Here is a 15,164-nt window from a genome sequence, read left to right on the forward strand (position 1 = left end):
CTCTGGCAAACACCAATGTATCAATCTCAGTGACATCTGCAAAGAGAAGAGAAACCTGACCTCCAGAAACCTGACCTCCTTCCAACAGCAAGAGAACTAAGAGGGGGGATGCCACCAAAGTGAGGATCCTGTTTTAAACCTTTTGCTTTCAATAACTCCTTCTTTACATCTATTTGGTTGACAGGACATTGCTGGTGCACCACAGGACCTGGCATGGGTGCATAGACTGAACAAACATGCACCTGATATTGTTTTTCTTTTCTACATTTTTCTTTTTCTATGATATATTTTATGTCTCCTTCCCCTTGGTTTGGGAGCAATTACCATAATGGTATTGCTGAATCCTATAATGTTAATAACAATACTAATACTAAACACCCTGAAGAGGTGTGTGTTCCTGTAGCAAGAGTTAGGAGGGATATTAACCGTCCACAAGTTATTCCAGATGCACACATAGGAGAATCGTTGGTACTGCCATATGCGATCTGTGGGAAATAAAGAAATCGAGTGACCCCTGTTACGTTTGCTCATTGATTTCTTATGCAGCTGCCACACCTAGATTGTTCTTACCCCAAGAAATACAATCAAACATATGACTCTGTCTAGTTCACCTGGCTTTGTGTAGGGTGCGTGGCACCATACAGGCTAATGAAGTTTGGATGCAATGGTGGGTGGTAAACACATTGATGTATGACAATAACTATGTAGAATAGAACATTATTACAGAAGAAAGAGGGTTGAGCGCTCTCAACCAATAGTATGGGAAAGAGGGCAGAAACACACAAAAACCAATTGGCGAAGTTTGTTAGGAGCAGTGTTTTTTTTCACAACATACCCTGAGTCAAAATGCTTTGACGATACTTGTTTAAACCAGTCCCACTGTGCAGTGAGGCCTTGTTTTCAAGTAAAGTCATCGTAGAAGCAACTGCCTATCCCAAGAATCGGTTGACAGACTGTATGAAATACCTGAGCAGTACAGGCTCTTCAGCAAAGTGGAAATAATCTTTTCTTCGATCTTTTCTCCAGGGATATAAGCATTAAGCAATTCTAAGTGGTTGCAAATTACACAATGGCAACTAAACTGAGCATGGGCTAAACACCATGAAAGAGGAACTCCATGCTTGTAGATTAACTTCTCTTCAGAACTGCTTGGATCTCATGACAGTGATGGAGGGAAGAGCTGTGCCAAACTGGCATGTCCTGCAGCACAACAGCAATACAAGCATAACACAGATTGTGCACCACAATGGAGAAAGAAGGTTGTGTACGCAATGAGGACTGGTTCACATCATCAATGTTCTCATGAGTGCTCTCTTGGATGAGTAATGTCTTGAAAGTGTTGCTTTCTTTTGTTATTATTGCTCTTGTTCCTTTCTGTATGTGTCAATTGCTTGCAGAATGTTGCAAAAAACTGATGGTTAAAGTAATGCCTATGATGACACTTGGACTGCATAATAATCAATGGGAGCATCAAAAATATTAGTTGGAGCTCCCCATTGGCCCAACAGGCAGAGTATTCGAATGGCCCAATGACCCAGAGAATTATTTTGCAACGTACCTTGAACCTCGGGTGGATGGGGATTGGTGTTTTTTGGCAAGTAACCTGGAAGAGTACACAGGGAGTTTTCATAATGTCAAAAAGGTGTGGGTACCAAAGGCCCCTTTTGGGAGGATGAAGGAGATGGTGGTTTAGATGAAGTGTATGGCCAAGTAGAGGGGGAAATGTAGACAGGCTGGGCCAACATCACTAGTATAAGGACGATACAAGCTGTGAGATTATTATTGAAGGGAACTCTTGCATCATTTTTTATTGCATTGAGGTTAGGCTTGTAGTTTGATTAGCTTGCACTGGGTTCTTGAATTGCGTTGAAGCACACTCGCACCACTTTACTAACTTAGGCTTTGCGGTTACTGAAATTAAGTGTTGGCTTCACAAGCACTACTGAAGTGAACGTTTTTGTCACTGCACAAGTCATCGTTTAAAAACAATGACAGGATAATTGTGATACACGTACACAAGAGAATATAAGCTACTTGCAGGTCATTTGAAGCAAGAGTGCCACACTCATCTCTTCTATAACATGGAAACCCTTTCTGCAGAAATTGAAACACAATGGATAATAATTAGCTCACAGAAATTAACAGTCTGTGTCCTTGGCCCGTTTAGATAAAAGCGTAACAGGCTGAGATGCCAGGCTTCCATGAACGCAGCTGCAGGATTTTGGGGATTAACACACAATAGTGAAATGCTTGGTTAACAATTAGCAAAGGTCAACAAATAAGTGAAAGGCTATAAAGTCTAATTATGCGGGATGTATCTTGCATTGTATCTAGTTTCATGTATTCATTTATTTTGCTAGGATGAGTCGACCTCGCATTTAGTTCCAAGATGTCTGGTCCTATGAGAAGGTACAGTACCATATTTATCCTACAATCATAAGCGAGTAGGTTTCGTTCTCGCACAATTAGAGCACCTGTAATGGGGTGTCCTTCTGGAATCAAATGTTATCAAACTAATCAATGGGGATAATATAATGTATGCTTATGTTTAGGTATGTATAGGCGGTAGCCAATAGGGATGAAGAAATACTGTTTTACCTGTTTATCTGAGAATTTTTCAAATCTTGTGGTTTTCCCCTTTAAATGTCGTAACCTAATGTGGGCAGACAGAGTACTCAGTTTTCAGACTCACAAGGCTGACTATCCCTGGTCGTTCTTTGCATTTCTGTATTAAAGCTGTGTTCTTTACAACATAGGCATCCTCATTATTGGTTTCTGGATTCACTGTGGTTTTACATCCTATAAGTATACGGAAACTTTACAAGACTAATTCTGCCACAATTAGATAGGGACAGAGGGAAAAAAAGAACACATTTTTCCCATCGTAAAAAAAAGGAGTGCACTAGGGATGTGAGATTTCTCCCCTTTAGTTTTTAATTTATGTCAATGACTTAATTTTATGAATTTTAAATATAAATTCAGATGCCCCATTGTCTCTTAACGTAAAGTGGGCATTCTCATGTATGCAGATGACACGTTTTAATTTTAAGGAGAGTAAGATAAGCATCTTAAAACAGTTATCCGTACTAACTTTGTAAAGAAAGAAGTCTTTTAATAAATCGTACTAAGACCATAGTCATGGTGTGCCATGCCTCATGGAAAATCAAAACCAATATACCTGGGGGTCAGATTTCAGGACAACATAAAATGTACCTCCCAATTGGATAAGAATGACCTTACCCTCAAAAGATGCTCAGGAGAAATACACTCAGTTAATACCCAAAAGTGGCCGGTGCCTTCCATTAACAGTATTAGAATTATATGCGGCACAGGTGTGGTCTGCGACCTTATATGATGTGGCAATATGACACAGTCTCTCTTTTGACCATGACAGAAAACACATTTGTATAAACAGAAATCGTAGTCTTCCGACAAGTATGTCGACAGTCTCACTACTGATGGAAACTGGCATTGCACCTCTCAGATTTCAGGCCATGAGTAGACCCTTATACTTCTGGCTTTCTATAAAAAAAATCCAAATCCATATTACATGGCCTGCAGTAGGGAGAGCACTTTTTGGGCGTCTTATAATTTCGCTCCCCCTGGACGACTCTTCACCAAACTTTGCAAAAGACGTACATGGGCCACTCTGAATCTTTCTGCAAAGTTTGGTGAGGTTTGGTCAAGGGGGGGGCAAAGTTATAGGGGGGTCGCAATTTTTTTTTTTCCCCATAGACTTAATGGAGAAACAATTTTGCTCATGCCTACAGCCCAAACCGCTGGACGGATTTTCACCAAATTTGTGGCAGTAGCGGCGGCTTGGTCCCAAAAGCGTGCTTTTGTAAATTTGGTGAAAATCCATCCCGTAGTTTTTTTTAAACGACCAAAAAGTGGGAACCGTTTGGCTTGGAAGGCAACGTGGTGTCCGCGGACATCGGACGCGCCCATTGATTGGATGGTGAAAAGCGTGAAGTGCGTCAGATTTTTGGAAACGCCGCCATCTTGGATTCACGGACATTGTGGTAAACAATATTATAAAACACAACATTGCAGTAGTCAAACTTATCAAATAATCTCTGGGGAGGTGAGGGGTGATGAGGATGGGATGGGATATGGTTGCAAGAAAGAAAAAAAACAGGTGTTTTTCACTACAAAAGTCAGCTAACAGTCCTGAGAAGGTTGCATACACCTTAGCATTACAGGGTTGGTGAAAAGCAGTTGGAAATTATAATTAAAAAAATGGCGCTCATTAATGCACCACTGCTCCAACGTTCACTTATGGACAGAAAGCCAACATTTCCACAAGTATGAACATGGACCTTTAACGGAGGAGTAGGAACGCAAGAAGAAGTGGTTGGTTAAATCTTCACCTGCACACAAAGCTCTTGGGAAGATCGTATTTGATTAAACTCTATGAAGAGATCTGAAGGGACTCACAGAATTCTGTCACACAGGAGATTTGGAGATGTACCACAATATGTGCCTAAAGTAAAGGCCCAAGAGAATGCATTTTGGTATACAGGGTATGGAATCTCACACACTACTTGCGTTATTAGCGCATAACAATAAAATAGGCAGACAACAATCTAGAACTGCTTGCAAATTTGGGATGCTTTGATACGAAATGGCCTTTGGAAAAAGAACCAAAAAATGGGTGGTCAAGCTAATATACCAGGAAATGGAATTCGATTTCATAAAAGTTCTGACTTTGACTGTGTTGGTCATGCATACTCATGGAATCGTTTGTGGTTTGGTTCCTAGGACACATACATTTCCACAAAACATTGCAAATGTGCCCTGTCCACCGAAAACAGAACTTGTGGAACAGTTTGCATTCCGATACAAATGATTTTCAGCTATTTGTATGTTCAACAATTTTGATACATTCTACGTGACCAATGGAAAATATATGTAACTTGAATTTCAAAGCAATCAAAAGTATAAATTGCCCAAACAATGCCATGAGCTGCCTACTGCCTCGCGTCCTGCCGAGCTCATTTTTCGCTTCAATTTACCAAAAGCAAGCTAGGCATAAGCCCCTATTGTTTTTTGTCCTTGGAAATAACGGGAGTTTTCGTAAGGAAAGGAAAGGAATGGGGTGAGGTATGGAAAAACGTCACACATGATAAGGGTCAGCATTTGAAAACTGGACAAAGTAACATTTAATTTCATTTGATGAAAAATCATTGATCTGAACAGACACTGAGTTACGCCAGGAGAATGGAAATGCTGATTATTATATAAGTTTTACTGTAGACAAATTTGTAGACAAAGGAGTCAAGGTTTCATTTTATGACCGGTATGGATGGCTGGCTAACATTGAATGGCCTGTTGGTTTTGCCAATTGGTGAGGAGACTCAGAAACAACCGGTGTGTACTTGTATTTGTCCCATGGCACGTGGGCAGTGCAGCACCGAAATGCATGGAGTGCACGTCTGTGTTCGCACAGGTTCCACCAACGCCCAATTCTAGGCTACTGTTACGTTAAAATGCTGTCTATGTGTTATTCGAATTCTTCAGTCAACTTCCACATCGGCCTCCCATTGCAAGCTAAACACACTGCATAGCACTAACCTCTCAATCACATCGATGACTCCAACATTGCACGTTGTTTTCTCTGTGTTTGCACTGTTTCTCGTTTGTGTTCATCGTTACTTTTCACACAGTGCATAAGTAATGGATCGATTAGAATAGAATTAAGAACGGCTACTGAAACACATTTCTGTTATGTTTTCTACACAGTCACATCCTGCACTACTGCGAATGTCATAATTTTCAGATACCAATTGATGGTTTCTTCAGCCGGCAGTTGATGATACACCTCAATGGTTGGATGACCGTGATGCTGTTTTGGGATGATCGCCCCAGGCCCATATGCCGTTTCGCGGTACCGGCAATAGGGAGTACCTTGACATGGTTTACGGTGGTGTAGCAATCACAGTGCCTCCATCCAATGAGCTTATACCCAAAGGAACACTGTGCGACTCACGATAAACATTTGTGTATCGAGAACAAAGAAATAAAAAATGTGGTTGATTATGGAAATCGGCGGATGTTATTGTGAAATAAAAGCACATTCTAAATTGCAGAGTATTACGGTTTCGTAGAGTTTTGTATTCAGAATTGGGACGTGCTGTGCTGTGAAAGGATGTGTGTTGATATTCCGGGTTGTGCGTCAACTGATGTCTGGATGTAGGTGATGATTGGCTGCGTTTGGCTACGCTTCACACTGGCGTCATGGGTATAGGCGGAGAATATTGCTAGGAATGGTGATGTCAGCTTCAGGGGCGGGGACTACACTTCAGTGCGCAAAGGCACTTGAGTTTAGGGTAATGCGGCAATGGATAAGAATTGCACAAAATGGCAGCGACCCTGCTGCCTGATTTCGCATATGTAAAAGTGAGGAAAACCACAGTAAGGGGCATAGGAAAGGTTTTTACGATCAATCAACGTATGCTTAAATACACATGCCCGAACGCTTGGGACAATAATATTTTTAAGCGGAGTACTCCTTTAATGAAACTGCATGAAATTTTGCTTTTTTATTCTTGACCGACTTCCGAATGAGTTTGCAAAGTTTTGTGGGATTCTGTGAAGAGGGGGCAAAATTAGAGGTGGGGTCCCAAAATAATGAAAAGCTTATAAATGAGGTGCCATTTGACGAATCTACAATTAATTTGGCAAATTGATAACAGATCTATATATAAATGTTTTTGTGAAGTTTGGTGGGATTTTGTCAAGAGGGACAAAATTAGAAGGGGGTCCCAAAATAATGTAAAGGCTTATAAATGTGGTGCCATTTGCCAAATCTACACAAAGGTTTGCAAAACGATCATAGGTCTAGATATAAATGTTTTCGTAAAGTGAGAATGGTTTTTGTCAAGTGGGGGCCAGGTTATATGACTATTGTATGTGCATACATTTGACACTTTTGAAAAAATTCAACATGTGTGGATTTCCAGTAAACTTGTGTAAGGAACATTGGCAAGGACCTGAAAGCATGGTTTTGCAAATGTGCCTGTGTTTTATTTTTTGACAAATGTCACAATGTAGGTACAAAAAATAGTGATATACCTTTGGTGAATGAGGTGTAGCCTATGGCCATGGGCAGTGGGCAGATTGTTCGAGTCATGGAATAAGGTCCGGACAATCTGGCTACTGGCCGTGACCACGAGGGACAACACATGGGGTTAAAGTGGCCATGTCCACCTGGAACTGGTTTTGTTATTAGAAATTGGGATAGGTTTGAAAGCAAATAAACATGTGATCGTGGTAATATGATCATAGGGTTCTCTTTTCGCCTTCTGCAGGCTGCCATGGAAAGCGAAGAGGGGCCCTGTACGGAACCCCGCCTTCCCTTTCCATGGTGGCATCTTGGAAAAGGATTTTCCTTCCTACACCGAGACGCCGGAGGCGTCCCGGTGTAGGAAGAAAAATCTTTGTTTTAGCACCCTGGGTTTCCGCTTTGGGAACCTAGGGTGTTAATGGCCTTCATCCCCCATTGCAGGGGCTGGAATGGGGGGATAATGGTCCCGAGACCTCGTTTTCCACCCTCGCTTCGCTTGGACTGATAACTTGGGCTGCCAGGCAGGTATCCACCGTTCCAGTGCCTGGAATGGGGGATAAACGCCACAATATTTCCATTAGCATAACACAAAATGCAAATGGAAATAATGCAAATGGAAATGTTGGAATATCTAATTGAGTGTATGTACTTTACTGAGAAATATAAAGTAGATGCAGTCTGTACGTTTTTTTTTTAGCTCTATTTTTTTACTTTGAAAGGTGGTTCCTAAAGGAACATTTGTTTTATTGTTTTTTTATGTATTTTTTTTTTTTGCCAGAGAGCTTAGAACGTAAGGTGGGGAGGGAAATGAGGGAAGAGGCACCAAACACTAATATGGAGGGGTAGGTGGACAGGGGAAAATGTTGCGCGTGTGTTATTTCTAAGGTAGGGGGCTGTGTTTCTCATGCTCCTTGATTACAGCAGTGGTGGTGTCTATTGGAAAGGAGGGATGGCATTAGCTGATTCCATTGTAAGATAAATAGCACTTTTGCTAAAAGTATGTACTGTGTACTAGATTGTTAATGGATGAGCAGGAATAGGTGTTGGAGCTGTGCAAGGGAAATTTTGAAGTTGAAAGTTCCTAGATCAGTAGCAAATGCAGTTCAGAACTGTCCGCGAAGTACGGATTTTATCGTGAAGTGCGGACGGGTTCCCGGACACGTCATCATGCCGCGTGCCCGCGTATGTTCATGTGGCACTGTCCGGATGAGATGTTCGTAGACGTCTACGGATGCAAAACTAGTTGAAATTGTTGCAAAAAGTGTATAGAAGTGTTCAAACTGATTGTAGAAGGTGGGAAATGGAAACGTTTTAAGGTGACAATATGTAAAATACTGCTATATTGGGTTATTGGGTTAGTATGATATTAGTAAGTTGTAGGAAAATAGCATGCACTGGTAAAAAGCCATGAAATTCACTGATTCACTGAACAAAGTTTGTTAAAGGGACGATATAGTTAAGTTGCACTAATAAAAACCTAGGAAATTCAATGAAAAAACTTTGTTAAGGGGACATTATGGTAGAGTTGCACTAATAAAAACCTATGAAATTCAACGAAAAAACATATGGTTAAGTTGCACTATTAAAAACCTATGAAATTCAACGAACAAACTTTGTTAAGGGGATGTTATGGTTAAGTTGCACTAATAGAAACCTATGAAATTCAATGAAAAAACTTTAAGGGGACGTTATGGTTTAGTTGCACTAATAAAAACCGATGAAATTCAATGAAAAAACGTTGTTAAGGTGACGTTATGGTTAAGTTGCAGTAATAATAACCTATGAAATTCAATTAAAAAACTTTGTTAAAGGGACTTTATGGTTAAGTTGCGCTACTAAAAACCTACGAAATTCAGTGAAAAAACTTTGTTAATGGGACGTTATGGTTACAAGTAAAACCGAAAAACCCCTGAAATTCGCCAGTTATGATAAGCTAAGCAACCATAACTCGCGCCACCACCATGCACTGCTAAGAATAACATCCATGACATCAAAGATGACATCACAAATATGATTGATGACATCACTGATGATCTCACATGTCTAGCCCCTTCTCTTTTTGTTCACTGACATATCTAGGCAGGTGAGTTTATGCACTGACAGTCAAAAACTTAAAATTCAAAAAGTATTACATTCGTAGATGTTGCTATTCTCACATGTTCTTACAATACTTTCCTTAGAATTCAATCGCATTTTATGATGCACATACATAGGGGAAGAAGAAGGCCTGAAACACAGCAATCATTTCTATGCGTAAAGATAATCATGTTGGTTATACACAGTGGCTCATGATACTGCCTCTTGTTTACTTACTTTACTCTACCTGTATAAGCCCCATATATGTATACATTGTGGTCTCTTCATGTTTTGTGTGCAGAGTTACAAGCATGTAGTGATGTATTATTACCTACTTAGTATATGTTTCACAGTATGCAAAAGTGTGATACAGAAGCATTCACCGGTTTAGTATCCAACATTGAAAAATTAGAAATATTACATTTCTATGGTGTTTTTCCAGTCAATGCCTATGTTTCTTTATGAGTAGGTTCCTTTGGTTGCTTAGCTTACCATAACTCGCGAATTTCAGGGGGTTTTCGGTTTTACTTGTAACCATAAAGTCCTATTAACACCGTTTTTTCACTAAATTTCATAGGTTTTTAGTAGCGCAACTTAACCATAAAGTCCCTTTAACAAAGTTTTTTCATTGAATTTCATAGGTTTTTATTAGTGCAACTTAACCATAACGTCCCCTTAACCAAGTTTTTTCGTTGAATATATATATACATTTATATTCATACGTTCAAAGATGTAACCATCTCTCCCAATGGCAAATCTTGGAAGTGGTATAGGCATCTATCCAGTGTTTTAAGTAGAATTGGGATGCAACATTTATTAGGTGAAAATACGTAGGCTAGGGCCAAGACAATGAGATTAATCAAATTGAAATTAGAAACTCTCTTATTAGAGTTATTGATCCATTATTCAACTAGCTTATCCACGTTCTGGGGCTACATAATGTTCAAATTTAACTGAGACCGTGGGCCTTTTCCGAATGACATGTTTCCCAGCTCCTCCAGAGCATTATATATTAAATTCAGATTGAATGTATTCCCAGTTGCACAACTAGGCTGCAAATGGTCCCAGACTTCTTCAAAATCCTGTCTATCCTGTCCTACTGTAGAAGAGTCAGAAATGCACTTCCTGTTAACATGTGCGACCTATAGACAACAGGGGGGAAGATTGCCTTAACACCACGCACTCTCCTCTGCAGACGCTTACGTCCTATGCGAGATGACCAATCATGAGGATTTTACATTTGCTGTTTACAGTTATTTAAATAAGGCCTGGTGGATTCGTCCAAAGTGCTGCACTGGTCTGAAGCGTCCAACTTGTGACATCACTTTTTTTGTGTACCCTATCTAACTGTGTAATTATTTCCCACGTATGTTGTCGTTCATGACGCCCATCTAGTTTAATGTTCACAATTCTATTGTCTCCCACTTCTACCAAATTGTTTTACTTACCTGTATGGGCTACGCCTGAAATAAAGTTGACTGACTGACAATACAATGATAAATAATCGCCATGAAGGCCTTATAACATAGTTGAAGCATATTCTTCTCTGTACTTCACCTTTTCATTTTAAAAGATGGGTTTTTCAATGTGTTATCAAAGGCATAGAGCTTAATTGAAAAGGTTATAACATCATTGCACTTCCCATTGCAATCCTACCTGGTGGTACAGCAGGTGTAGTTTGACAATGCGTCCCCTCCAGAGGAAAAGTGTTGATGCAGTCACACTGCTTTGGTGACCTGGAACAGGTGGGTTTGTTACTGCATGTATTCAAGGGCCAGTAATATCCATCTTCACATGAACACCGAACCACAGTCGCATTTAAAGAACAAGCTGTTGAAAATTGCAAAAGGAGGAGTTAAACAAAGTGTACTTGTAACAAGATTAGCAAAAGGTGTATTAGCAGTGTGCATTTCCTGATTTCTCTTCAGTAAGTTCCAGTTTGCATTCTAACCATGATCTTTAAGTACATGTATTTGTTCAGGTACTCAAAATGGTACATGTAGTGCCCTCCAACAGCCAACCCCGTGTGGCGGAGGGAGAAGTTGCATATAATAGTATCTACTGAAATTAACAATGTAGCCATTGTTTCATTGATGAAACACAGATGAACTCACTTCATAGACAAGGTTGATTTATTTCAGAAGTGCCACAAGCATGGAGGTAATTTTTAAAAACTGGTGGCACATGGAACGACCCAAGGGGTGGAGGAAGGTGAGGATCTAAAGATCTCTGATACTCACAAGCTATTCCCTTTTTTGTGCATGGAGATATTGATGTACCCTGATGGGACTGTGTATGCCATATATGGACCCCCATCCCTCACAAAGAGGTGATGATGACCTGTTATGAAACATTACTTCTGAAATACTGCATTTTTGTTGTGTGTTTACCACCCTGGAGGAAAAAATTTCCTAATTCATGTGAATCGGTCCACATTCCTCTGTGTTCATGTTTTGTTATGTTCTCTTTCCTCTCCTAGCCGCTTCCCTTACACCTCCATCCCTTTTCCTGTAACTCTGCAGACTATGGTCTGGATACCCTGGTGGGGGCTGGGGGAATGGACAAGCAGAATACACCAACCTCCAGGCAGGACATGGCACTCAGAGACTACTATGGCGGTGATTAGGTACAGTATAAAAACTCAGTAACGTAAAATAACATAAACGAAAAACACATAAAACAAGCAACATAATCGAAAAGGCTAAATACTGCATGGCATATTCCTTCCAGGACTACCACGAAAGGCCGGATGGCTACCTTACTATGCCTGTACAAACCACTTGAATATTTCTTAAATCGTTTGGAAAATGTTTTTATACGTAAAATTTTCCCCTCGGTCAATATGAATTGTTTTGCATAACTTATGGAATCTCAGCACCTCATTGCAGGTCATACGGTTAGATTAAGTATGACTTTGACGGACCGAAAGCAGTAAGAGCCAACATGGCCAACCTTTCCCCATTGCACTATGATAAGCCTTCACAAAGGAGGACTGGAACAGATGTATAGGGAATAAGCCCTTTTCCCCAAGGCATCACATCACACTGGAATTCAATACCTTCTACCAAAGAAAACATGTCTGTATCCTAAACTCGATTCAACCCACCCAGGACTTCACCCTCACAAATTCCAATTCTTCCACCTCACAGGCCACTTTCAATGCTTGCCAAGTCTCCTGTTATGTGCCCCCTTTTCAGGGCAATTTTTTTTTTACTGCACTTACTCCCTCCCTCGCTCCGCGCCTCTGACGCTTTTGCAAGTGCACATCCAAATAGATCTCTGTGTATTCCTATGGTGTGTGTACCTTCTGATACTCCGCTCTGAGCTGCTTCTCCTGTCCGGCCCGGCTAGATATTCACAAGACCTTCTATGGCCGTCTAACAGCAGATATGCTACACACACTCCAATAAGGCCAAAATGCAGCTCTAAGTTTTGGCCACCGGGGCTGTGTCAAGGGCACGAACGGGAACTTCATTGGCTTCCAGTAAAAGAACATATTCCAATGCAAGGAGCTTTATTTATTCTTTAAATGGCAATGTCCAAATGAAAAGTCCCCTTCATGCATGCATGTTTCATTGAAATGGCTCATCGCTGGAAGTCAGCTCAGCTCAATGGACCAAAAATCTTTAGACTCTTCCGGCATTTAGAGGCATCAGACAGATTTGCACTCGAACGCTTGGAAGAAGCTGCCTTCAGAGATCTGCCATTCTCCCTCTACATCTATCTAACTTCTATCTAATGTAAACTGCTCAAAGCCCACCTCTTTCAATAATTCTTCTCCCTCCCCATGGGCTCCTACCTTTCCAATATGTATGCTTATTTCCTTGTTTACATTTGGTAAAAGGAAGGGGTTGCAAGGGAGAGACGTGTTCACTCATGCAACAAAGACCCAGTGAATTTGTAGGGCACCTGCTATTGATTAGAGACAGCACACTCTTTTTTATGAGCGTGATGCAGGCAGCACGGACTTATAGAGAACATGTTACTATACCACTATAAAGGAAGCCTCCCAAACTAAAGATACTTAACAGTCAAACAGAAAATCGTAAAGAACCAGTTCCTCTTTTATTGCAGGTAAAAGTCATTGGTAACACAAAAGCGACGATGAAAAAAACATGCAGCCAACATATTTATAAATGCACTTTGATAGATAGACAAGCGTGCTTAAAAGATGCCAATAGTTTATGAAGCACCAGCTAAAAAGGTTTACATAATTGTACTTTTAATTAAACACTGGTTTTTGTTCCTAGTGGTGGAAGGTAAACTAATGAATGTCAAAACAAGGGCCAATATCTATCATTGAAGTTCAACTGGAGTTTAGTATGTCTGAAATATATTGGGTACAACTCAATTAAAGGAGGCGGGATCACTCTGAAAAGCTGATGGCCGACATTTGATTTGCTTATTATCAGCAGGGCTGCCCCTCTGGGAAACAGCGCACGAATACTTGCAGCAATGAACCTCAGGTGATCAGTGCATGATGGCATCCCAATCGCCTTGTGGAAATTATAACAATTCTATCCAAAACTGCTTTGTTTCTGCGATGCACTTCATACAAGCACAGTATGAAAACATGACGCATTCAACCACATAAATAAAAAGAATGCGCCCAACCTGTTTTACCAACCACTGATCATGCAATTCAAAAAATATGCCTAGATAAAATCTCAAATTAAAAAATCACATATTTAAAAAAATAAGATGAATGTTCATTCTCGATATCAATCAATGCTATTAATATTTGACAACATAATCATCGTTAGTAACACTACAGGAATCACACATAGCTTTCCACGACAGCATAACACGCTTCGGTGCTTTAGTTTCATTGACTTCTTTTTCACAACTACAATAAATTCTACGTCTTGATTTCCAAGCTCTACTCAGATACAGAACTACCAGGAATTGTACTACATAATTCCCAGTAGAGAAACATACATGAAGTGTGTCGTGCTGTTTGCTATCACCATGGGATCTCAGTATTGGTTTCTACCATGTAACCAAAGGGCTTATATATAAAGACGACTAAAAGGAAAGGTTCACGATCTTCCCTACATGTAACACAACCTATGCAATGTTCTGTAGTTTAATCATTCCATTTTGATTTATCAAGGACTGGGGACACTCTTAATCAAAGCTATGAGACAATAATAATTTCAGTCTCCTTCCAGCTTTTAGGAAATATGTTATTGTGATGGATTCTCATTTGGTAAGGGTGTAGAAACCCTGACTTTTTTATTTGTATTAATATAATAAACTAATAAGGGTAATTCCATTGCTGAAAGGGTAATCTGCCAATCAGATGCCTCTTTCATGGCATAGGGTGTACCTGTGCCCTGCTGCATCTGTATCATGATCTGCAGCGCCTGTTCTACCAGTGGCACAGATCAGGTTCAGAGGTCACAGGTGCCCGTTTGACAACTGCAATTTCTAAAGCGCACGTTCACTGGAGGCATCTTGGCGCTAAATGTCTGATTAAAGAAGGGACACAAGAGAAAACTAAAATATAAGAGTTTTTAACACACACCTGACGGAGAGATGGTTTTTCAAAACTCTACCTTCTCATCGCAGGGAGTGCCACAGGCCACCTTTTCTAATAAGTTTAAAGTGCGGGACAACAAGAAGAAAACTATCCAGAGAGTGAAGTGCCCGAGTAGGAACATACAACTGGAATTTGGCACAGAAAAATTCTGCTCCTTGACCATATACAGCCTGATGAACCACGCAGGGAGTCTTAAACTCAATACGCTTCCTCACAGGGAGCCAGTGGATGGTCAGCAGGATAGGCATAATATTGTGTGCCATAGAGCGATGAAGTGGCAACTCTAGTTGCCAAATGTGGAGGTCGGTGAAGGTGTTGGACTAAATACGGAGGCTCAGCAAAGTACAATGAGGCGACTAACAACCAGTGAGCCAACCACCGGGACATGAAAATGCTTAGGGAGAAAAGGAAGAACCTTCCACAATATTTCCAGCTGAAAGTAGCCTGCCTGGCAAGAGGCCTCAACCTGAGCTGCCATAG

General features: G+C 40.5%; 1 protein-coding gene across 1 annotated transcript in view; it reads right to left on the reverse strand.

Moving 5' to 3' along the window:
• Positions 1-15,164, reverse strand: part of LOC138453202 (adhesion G protein-coupled receptor F5-like) — a 1,258,340-nt gene that overhangs the window by 927,201 nt on the left and 315,975 nt on the right. The window contains exon 5 of the mRNA XM_069605829.1: positions 10,799-10,972. Coding sequence (XP_069461930.1) covers positions 10,799-10,972 — 174 coding nt within the window. The remainder of the gene's footprint in view (positions 1-10,798; positions 10,973-15,164) is intronic.

Source organism: Ambystoma mexicanum, chromosome 4p (assembly GCF_040938575.1).
Source record: "Ambystoma mexicanum isolate Mex_15411 chromosome 4p, UKY_AmexF1_1, whole genome shotgun sequence".
Lineage (NCBI taxonomy): Eukaryota > Metazoa > Chordata > Amphibia > Caudata > Ambystomatidae > Ambystoma > Ambystoma mexicanum.